General features: G+C 47.7%; 1 protein-coding gene across 2 annotated transcripts in view; it reads left to right on the plus strand.

Annotated features, from left to right (window-relative positions):
• Positions 1-4,364: 4,364 nt before the first annotated feature.
• TMEM154 (transmembrane protein 154) overlaps positions 4,365-9,512 on the plus strand; it is a 42,907-nt gene continuing 37,759 nt past the window's right edge. Inside the window, exon 1 of one of the 2 annotated variants that reach the window (XM_035022890.1) lies at positions 4,365-4,520. In XM_035022890.1, the coding sequence (XP_034878781.1) occupies positions 4,430-4,520 (91 nt within the window). In that variant the 5' untranslated portion in view covers positions 4,365-4,429. The remainder of the gene's footprint in view (positions 4,521-9,512) is intronic. The other variant, XM_035022889.1, reaches the window with a different exon arrangement.

Genomic DNA, 9,512 nt, shown 5'->3' on the forward strand with positions numbered 1-9,512 from the left:
TTACACATGGATTTCTGATTGTGTGTGGGGTCAGTGCCCCTATGCCCTGTGTCGTTCAAAGGTCAAGTGTAAAAGTCTGTGGTATTTTGTATGGCAGCCCAAGCTAACCAAGACATGGCGGAATTGCTGTCAGCCCCTCTCCTGGCTATAGCCTCTCTGCACACTCTGGGGTTCAGTTTAACCCTTTGGCCCCAGCCCTGCCCTGCCCACTTATCTGTATGGGCACTCCTTTCAGAGCCTGGGACCTTAGCCTGCTCCCTACACCCTCTCAATCAGCTTCAGTGATTACACACCCACCTGCTCTTACAATTACCATGTCTGAGGACCTTCTTTATTAAGCAAGCACTGCAGACCTTCAGCTGCCACCATCTAGCATTTAGACAGAGAAAGAAGCCCCAGAAAGTGTGTGCATGTGTCTCGGTGTGGGTGGAGTTTTTGTGTGAGTATGCCTGTGGGTGTGTGTTGAGAGACGATATATAAATGGACAAAGGCCAGACTGTATATGTAATAATAAAACTGTAACCCACGGTCTGTAGCAAACAACTCAGGAAGCCAGCCTGCTGTAAATCAAACATGTACAGGTCAGACCCTATCTCTAGTAACTGGTCCAGGAAGCCAAACAATAATCCTTGTAACAATGGCCCCTACTTTTATCCCCTCTTCCAAGTTGGGAGAAGCCAAATATGCACCCCCTAGCCAGTCACTAGAACCAATAATTAGAACTTGTTTCTGGTTCCTCATGCCAACAGCCTCTGCTATCAGAGCATACATGAAACCTTCTCTTTTTCCCGCTATCAAGTTTTCCCACTCCTGTGCCTGCCTTTGAGCCTCGGCCAAAATGCAAGTGATGGTGGCCGACTCCCTTGCTCCAGCAAGCTTGGAATCGACAGTCTTTGCTTGTTCTCATTTGGATCATCTTCATGTATTTCCGCAGCGTGCAGGAGCGTGGAGAAGCATGTGTGTACGAGCCTGCACTCACTGTGAGATCTCATCACTTCTGGGTTCGTTCCCTTGCCCCTCCTCTTGTAGGGCTGATGGGAAGGGAGGGTTGGGCAGCGAGGAAGCAGGAGGGAAGGGAGGAGGATTTGAATGAGAGTCACTTCTGTGATACAGACCGTTGATGATAAAAGCCAAACTTTTGTGTGAACTAATAGAGTCCTAGAACCTAGAACCAGTCCCCCCACCCCCTCTCCAGCCCTCTTGAGCCCGACAAGGCCTCAGAGCGCTGCCCAGTCACCATACTTCACGACCTCCTTTTCTCCTTTCATCGTTGAAAGCCAATGGCAGGCACCAGGACGAGGTTATCCCCTGCCTCTGTGCCTGCCATTGGCTCCGGAGCCTCCCCGGTGTCTCATCGTTGTGACCAGGGCCCTGACTTCCCTTTAGTTACAAGTGTATCAGGATTTAATCCGAAGCCAGGCAGCCGCTTGCCAAAATTAATGGTTAGTAAAATTAGAACAAACACAGGTAAATAGCCTTTACCTAGCACACAGCTTCCCTGTGCTTTTAACGGCAGCAAAGAGATCACTGAGGTGCTACAATTTTCTGATCAATGATGGTAATTTTCCTCCCCCTTAAGATAAGCTTAATCACACTAAGGGGTCAAAAGAAAATTACATGGTTGCGCAGGAGCCATGCCCGGCACACTCGGAGAGATCGTGCGGAGCCGCCCGACTCTGCCGCCGAAGAGTCCGTGGTCCGGCCACAGATACCGGATTCTGCAAAGCCCCCTGGCGAGCTGTCCTTTTAAAATTGAAGAAACCAAGGCTGACTCCCCGCCCTGGCCGAACGCGTGCCTGCAGCCCGGCGTCCGCCACTAGTCCTACTAGGGTGCGAACGGCCGAAGGGAGGAGACCCCCAGCCCTGGGCGTCCCCTCCAGCACGCGGGTGTGACAGCGGCGGGAGTGCGTGCTGGGACCGGGAACGGCAGCCAGACTCAGCGCCAGACGTGGCGCGGCACGTCCGCGCCCGTGGTCTGCGCACTGCTCGGCGAGACTTCCCGCCCTGTTTTCAGATCCGTCATCCAGTGTTGGACTTGTCTGCTTTCTCCAGCTGTGTGCTCTGCGTCGTCACCTACGCTGCAGAGCATCTTGGGTCAGTTGACTTAAGCCGGTTTAAAACAGTGAAATGCACCCTGTGGATCCGTGAACAAACTGAACATTTCATGAATCACCAACCCATTTCTTGTGAGTAAGAACGGAGATAAACAGTGACTAATGTCGCTGAAAAGCAACCGTGCACTAAACCCCAAAACGGATGGCTGGTGTCAGGGGCTGAGGAATTCCAGTTGCCGGGAGTGTTCACAGCAACCGGAGCACCAGAGATGAACGGACTGGAAGGCGGTGACTCATGGTACCTGCAGGCAGGGGGTTAGAGACCAGCTGGGTTTCTGATGCCTCTCTTTCTCTCTCGCTCTTTCTTGGCAGTACTGCAAACATGATTATGAAATGTCATCCTGTGCTGCCTAGGCCCTAAACCTAAACCGAGGGAAGGACTTCAATTAGAACACAAAAACCTAACACACTCTAATCTCCCCTGCTTGTGGGTCTAAACAGACGCCTCCTTCCTGCATTGTTTCCACTGGGCAGGATTTCCACCCCCATTCTAATCCAACTCAGTTCTATTTTGTTTGCTAACCACCTCTGAGAAATTCATTGTTGTGTATGAAGGAAGAAAAGTGAAATGAAGATTTTTTTTTTTTCTCCCTGAAAACATATTCTGCTTCAGAAATGGGCCCTTTAAAAGATCATTTCTCTTTACCATAGATCCCGCAATCAAGCCCTTTGGTATTTCCCCAAAGGAGTTGAACACTTATATCTGCACAAATGCACCCAGATGTTTCTGGCAGCTTTATTTATAATTGCCAAAACTTGGAAGCAACCAAGATGTCCTCAGTAGGTGAATGAATTAATAACTGGTACATTCAGACAATGGACTGTTATTTAGCGCCAACAAGAAATGAGCTATCATGCCATGAAAAGACATGGAGGAAAGGTTTTTTTGAGATTTTATTTATTTATTTGAGAGAGGGAGAGAGAGAGCATGAGGAGAGGGAGAGGGAGAAGCAGACTTGCCACTGAGCAGGGAGCCCGATGCGGGACTCGATCCCAGGACCCTGAGATCATGACCCGGAGCCGAAGGCAGACGCTTAACCAACTGAGCCACCCAGGCGCCATGACATGGAAGAAACTTAAACACACATTACTAAGTGAAGGAAACCAATCTGAAAGCCTACATGTCGCATGATTCCAACCATACTCCATTTGGGAAAAGGCAAAACTGTGGAGGCAGTAAAAAGATCAGTGGGTGCCTGGGGTTAGGGTGGGAGGAGGGATGAATGGGTGAAGCATGGAGGATTTTTAGGGCAGAGAAACTATTCCAGAGGATACTATCATGGTGGATTTATGTCATTATACATTTGCCAAGCCCATAGAATGTGCGACACGTGAGAGAACCCTAATGTCAACTGTGGACTTCGGGTGATTATGATGTATCAGTGTGCGTTCATCCATTGTAACAAAATTGTACCACTTTTGGAAGATGTTGATAATGGGAGGCTGTGTGTGTGGGGGGGGGGGGCGGTTAGGGAGTGTATGGGACATCTCTGCACCTTCCTCTGAATTATGCTGTGAACCTAAAACTGCTCTAAAAACACAAAGGCTTTATAAAGAAAACAAATAAGAATAATAGAAATCATTTCTCTCCGGGGAAGCAGAGCACATTCGGGCATGTGTATAGCATTGTCCTTTACCTCCCTATGAGGGAGGTGGCATTCAGGGCCCAGGGACGGTGATGTGCCTGGTTGGAGAGAAGTGTCCTGGCCATTTGCTGGTGCTACAGGTGCCCCTGCTCGCTAGGCCTAAGCTGTCCAACACAGCAGCTGCTAGCCATGCGGAGTTCTTTTAATTTAAATTAATAAAAATAAAACTACACATTCATTTTGCGCTGGTCTCATCTGAAGTGCCCTATAGCCTATGTAGCTAATGGCTACTGTATTGGACAGATTTGGGACCTTTCCATCATCTCAGAAAGTTCTACTGGATGGCACGGATCTAGACTCTGGGCAGCCCTAGAGACTCACCTGGGTGGAGTAAAATCACCAATAGAGAATGCTTGTGGTCCAGGAGCCTCAGTCCCGGGACCCAAAGGACAGCTGAGCTATGGACACCGTTTCTAAGAGACAGTTTCAAAAGATGGGGGCCAGCAACGGGGCCAGGACTGAAAAGGGCTCAAGAGACCTTGCTAACTGAATCAGTGCTTGCAGAACAACTTCTCTTTTGCAATCCTTGCTGGTCTGACAGGCTCCTGCAGAATTACATCACTTCCTAAAAAACAGGCAAACACCTCTCCTTCGAGTTAGCACCGACCCAAACAAGCAGGAAACAGGAAATGTTCAGGTTTCAGGGAGGCTGAAGCCCAGCGCAGCATCATGCCCGGGCGGCGAGCTGACAGGAAGGCTCCCCGGGCTGCCCTCGCCTTTGCCCTGGTGATCATGCTCCTTCCCACCAGCCTGGCTTGGGGTAAGCTACCTCCCTGCTTTCCACCCCAGGGAACGAGGATAGCCAGGCTTGTTCAGTGCCCGAGGCTACAGAACTCTGCCGGGGAGGGGGGGGGGTGACACCCAGAAAACCTAGTCCTTTCTGCGAAAGAAGGAGACGAAATTAGAATTGTAATTTTGCGCGGGGTGTGGGGGGGCTTGGCAGGCTTTCCCTGCAGCCGGCCAATCCCGCTCCAGCTGCCTCACTCCGTTTAACTTTCCCGCAATTTCTATCTTCTAACAAGTGCGGGGGCCCTGTAATGTACCGGCTTTGACAGGCATATTAAGGAAACCATAAACTTTTTTGGCAGTTTGTGTAAAAGAATGTTTCAATCAGAAGTCATGAATTGACTTTTAATAATGTGGGCTGGGAAATCTGCTAGTACCAAAATCTCCCGGAAGAACTAGGGTATGGAAATATGCTACTGGAAAATATACTAAAGAAGACCAGTAAGTTAAAAAAAAAAGTAAACAGGAAATTATCGGAGGAGTTACCAGGCATCCATTCTAACTTTTCAAGAGAAGTCTTTCATCTGTTTTTCTTTGATCTTGTTACTTTGGGGGGATATTTTCTTTGCATTGATTGTTACTAATGAAACTTTATTTTAGAAAGTAATGTGATTGTAGCAAATCAAAGGTATTGGAAAGACGAAATATTAAATCTCATTATTTGGAGCTAAGAGCCGCAATTGATTTATACCCTTGACAGTTGTTACAACCAGCACAATCACCCTCTATTGCCTCATATAGTTTTGTTGACTTGCCCTTGGGTAAATAAACTCATTGCCCATGATTTCTGTCAACAGATACTACCTGTTTCTAGTAATGTAGGTCAGTATTTCAAGCAAGAGGAAAGTTCTCAAGCTAGGGTTCTTTAAATAGGATAGGGGCAGGCACCAGGCACTGACCTAGCATGTGGCAATTTCCTGGAGATTCACAGTCAGCACCCACCCACACTGCCCCACCAATTTCTCTTGCCCTGGGTGCTCTCCATGTGGTCTTGCCAGGCATCTGAGGCGGAAAATGAAAAGTGAAAGGCAAACCATTCTGACTGGAAAGATGTCTGGTTGAAATGGGAGGTAGTGTTTCAGATGCGCCGAGGGGGACAATGTGTTGTCTTGGGCACAATTTGGGGGCTGGAAACAAGCATAAAGATGACAAGGTTCAAGCCGCACGGTGGCACAGGGGAAGATGCTGAGGCAGCGGAAGTTCAGATGTCCAAGCCCCAGGGCTGCTCAGCTCTTCTGACTGGGACTCCGGGGGTCCCTCCTCTGCCCCAGTGGAGAGCCCTCCGGGCCAGACTCCTTTCCCTGCAGGGTGTCCTCGGCAGCCCAGGAAGCAGAGCCCAGCCATCCCACTTCCACCTCTTGTGCGTCTCAACGCTACCACAGGGGCCTCAAACATGCCCTGAGAGTAATATTTAAGCTTGCCTGAGTATTTTCTTGAGCTTCTGAGTATTTTCTTGACATTTCTGAGTCGAAGCTTATGCCATCTGGGAGATGAAGAAGGATCACCTGAAGCCTCAGTACAAGTTTTCTTTCTAAGGCTGGTATCTGGTCAGTGGCTCTTCCACATAAAGACCTTTGGTGGCTCCTTACTTACGCCACTTCGACTCTCGCTTCAACCTCCTTCCCATGGCATCTCCTCCCATGTGCCCTCCCCCGGCCCAGTCATACCGAACGGAGTATGCGCTCCAGGCCTCTGGGGCTCTTGCCAAAAGTGAATGACAAGTCCTCTTTTTTCTACTTAGTGAACTCCTATATAACCCTAAAGACCCAGACTGGAAGTTGCATCCTTCTTGATGTCTCCCCTCACTGCGCCTTCCCTGGTGACTTTACCTGTGTCACGCCCATATAAAACTAAACTTCTGTACACACAGCTAATCGTGTTGAATCCTAAGTGTGTATGTGCCCGTATCTCCCACCAGGCTATGAGCGCCACCAGGGAAAATGCTCAGTAGCTCATCTCTTACTTCCCAAAACCTTGTTGGGATCTGCATAAATCAAGAACTGCATAATTGTTGATAAATGCTACAATCATTCTAGAATGGATTTGAGGCTGAGCATTAAAAGCTGATGAGCTCCTGAAAACAGGCAGTGTGAGAATGTCAGGGAAGTCAGGGGAAAAGCTACATTTCAGCTGAGAGCAGGGTTTACCTAGATAATCCAACACACTTTCTAGGCCCGGTCTGGATTTCCAATGTCAGAAAATGCAAAAATGCCCACTCACAAAAAGCTAGATAACCAAAGCCAAGGGGAAGTCGCTTATAAATTAAAGACTGATTATCTATTTTTAAATTAATTAATGTCTACCCTTTTGAGCTAATGGTGCCTCAGACCATGAGTTAGTGTGTAGGTGTCGTACTCGTATTTCCTTGAATTCTTCAGAAAGCATCTTGGAGATGTTTGGTAGTAGAATCCAGTCTACTGAACAGCCTGACAGCCCTCCTTGCAAGCATATTCCAGTATATAGCTCAAGTCAAGCCAACCACAGACAGGTAACATAATCTGGTATCAGCGGTTTCCTGGCCCAGAATCAATACCTCAGAGTCAGTCAGTGTCCTTTCTTTTTATACGGAGAGCCTGCTGCAGTCTTGATCACTATCCCAAGTGAAATAATCTACTTAGAAGTCACCAGGAGAGAAATGAGAAAACAGCTTTTCTGGGATTTTGACCAAACAGATGAGCACAGTTAAAGAAAACCTGTGGGTTTGGGTATCTTGGCCAGTGTTGGACGCTAAGAAAATTCAGACTCAGTGTCAAGGCGACATTCTGTCCAGGGAGTGAGGCAGTCATTTTCACCTGGCTTCTTGCCCTGTGCCCTGTCAATGTTAGCCTAACACTATCAGAGAGCTCAAAGCAACTTCCCAGACACCGAAACCATGGGATTTATTAGCTGAGATGGGCAGGATGGTTTGTAAAAGGAGAGCTAAGGACACGAGGCAGAAACAAGGAGGCTGGAACTGTTCTGGTGGCCAGGACTAAACACCAGGTTTGGCCGGAAAGACTGGGAGATTTTCTGCACTGTTTCAGAAGAGTAAGAACCATGTAATTCGTAGATACACCTTGAGAAGAAAAGAAAGAATTAAAGAAAATACTAGTTGCATGCATGGAGCTGCGCTTTCTGACACTGATCTCATTTCGGTGAATGTGACTGGTATCTGCTATTGCCTTGGACAGTTCCAGTTTCAAGTAGTAATAATGATGAGAGCAAACACATATAGTCCTCCTTGTATGCCAGGTGCCCTTCTAAATAATCTACATATGCTCACTCATTTAGTTCTCCTAACGACCTTATATAGTGGGTTCTAGTACTGCAGGGGCTTTACACATGAGAAAATGGAGGCACAGAGAGGCTAAGTGACTTGCCTCAGGTCACACAGCTAAATAGTGGATCTAAGTAAGATTCAGTCTCAGGAATCCAAGCTCTAACATATGCCATAACACCTCTGGGTTTTTAGGTTCTGCCAGGATATGTGTCTAGTTTCAGGTTTAGAAAAATATGTCTGTGGTATCCTTCCAACTGTAGATGTATCACATACATCTTAGACTCCCTCAGTTAGGGTCTAAGGTTATTGCATATTAATAAAGGAGCTGTATTTGTTTGGTTGGGTCAGAGACTGGCCTATAGGAAAAGGGATGGAGAGAGTTGGTTTAACTTTGGCTTGTAGAGGGGGAACGGAAGGGCTGCAAGGTGCAGAGTGAGCAACAGAGCATCTGGGGATTAGCAAAGTGAAGACCAGAAGCAGGAAAAGTGGAATGATGAAGTCACTTTATTTGGAAGTCACTGGTAAGAGGTGTCAGGGTGTGGGAACCAGGGAGAAAAAGCATAGCCTTGTGGGAGAGCCCTGTGGAAGAGCCCTGCTGAGAGCTGACCCCAAGGACCGAATCAGGGACCCAAAAAACAGGCAGAAAGGGATTTACTGGGATTTAAACTCCCTCTGTGTCTAAAAGCCTGATCCAAGGATCCAGAAGAGGGCTGGATCTTGGCTGGGATGGGCCCAATTCTGCAAAGAAACAATACGACCTGCAATCTGCCTACCTGTGTCGAGTTTGCAGCACCCTCAAATGTTGGCAAAGATGTAGAGAAACAGGAACTCCGCACCACTGGTGGGAGGGTTTGTGCAATCCCCTAGCCTATCCTGCTGCTTAACCCGTTCGTTGGGCTTTTCATTTCAGTAATATTTTTCACTCTAGAAAATTTTATTCATTTCCAGAAAAAAAGTATACTGTCTTGCTTTTATTTTTTTCTTGTGTTAGTTATTCCTTCTTTTATGTCTTTTTAAAAAAAACATAGTATTTTCTGATAACTTTTATCTGCCATGTGTGTAGACCTAATCTTGTAGCTCATTGTATCTGTCGATTCCCATTCATGATAGAAATCTTGGGGGCACTGAGGACGCACTCTGGCACACAGGAGATGACTTCACCCCATTTGACAGAAACCCAGATTTTCTGATTCCAGCACCAGGTTACTATAAATACTTTCCCAACACAACCTAGTCCTGTCACCACAGAATAGTGTTGGGAAGATATGGAGGCAGGGATGTGCCAGGCTTGAGCAGAGCTGGTGGTGCTTGGACCTCAGGCTTAAAGCCCAGCCTTGGGACGGAGAGGGGACAGGCTGAGCAGGCCTCAGGGCTCAGACTCCAGGAGTTGTATGAGGAGGTGCCAAAACCTCATGAAATGTACAAGCCAACAAAGCAGAGTCGGCTGTGGGGGCAGGTCAATTCCAGAAGCAGGTAGACAAGGATGCCAAAGTTATTGCCAAGGAGAAAGAAGTAGACAAAATCAAATTGAAAATCAAAAGGGGGCCAGGGTGCACAGCATCAGGATGATGGTGAGATCAGCCTGGGCGTGACACACCTGACTGATTAGAACTTTGCCAAAATCATTGCTCCTTCCTTTCCTCCCTCCCCTCGCCCTTCTTTCCTTCCTTCCTTCCTTCCTTCCTTCCTTCCTTCCTTCCTTCCTTC

This window comes from Mirounga leonina, unplaced genomic scaffold, assembly GCF_011800145.1.
Source record: "Mirounga leonina isolate KUSES-001 unplaced genomic scaffold, KU_Mleo_1.0 Mir_176, whole genome shotgun sequence".
NCBI lineage: Eukaryota > Metazoa > Chordata > Mammalia > Carnivora > Phocidae > Mirounga > Mirounga leonina.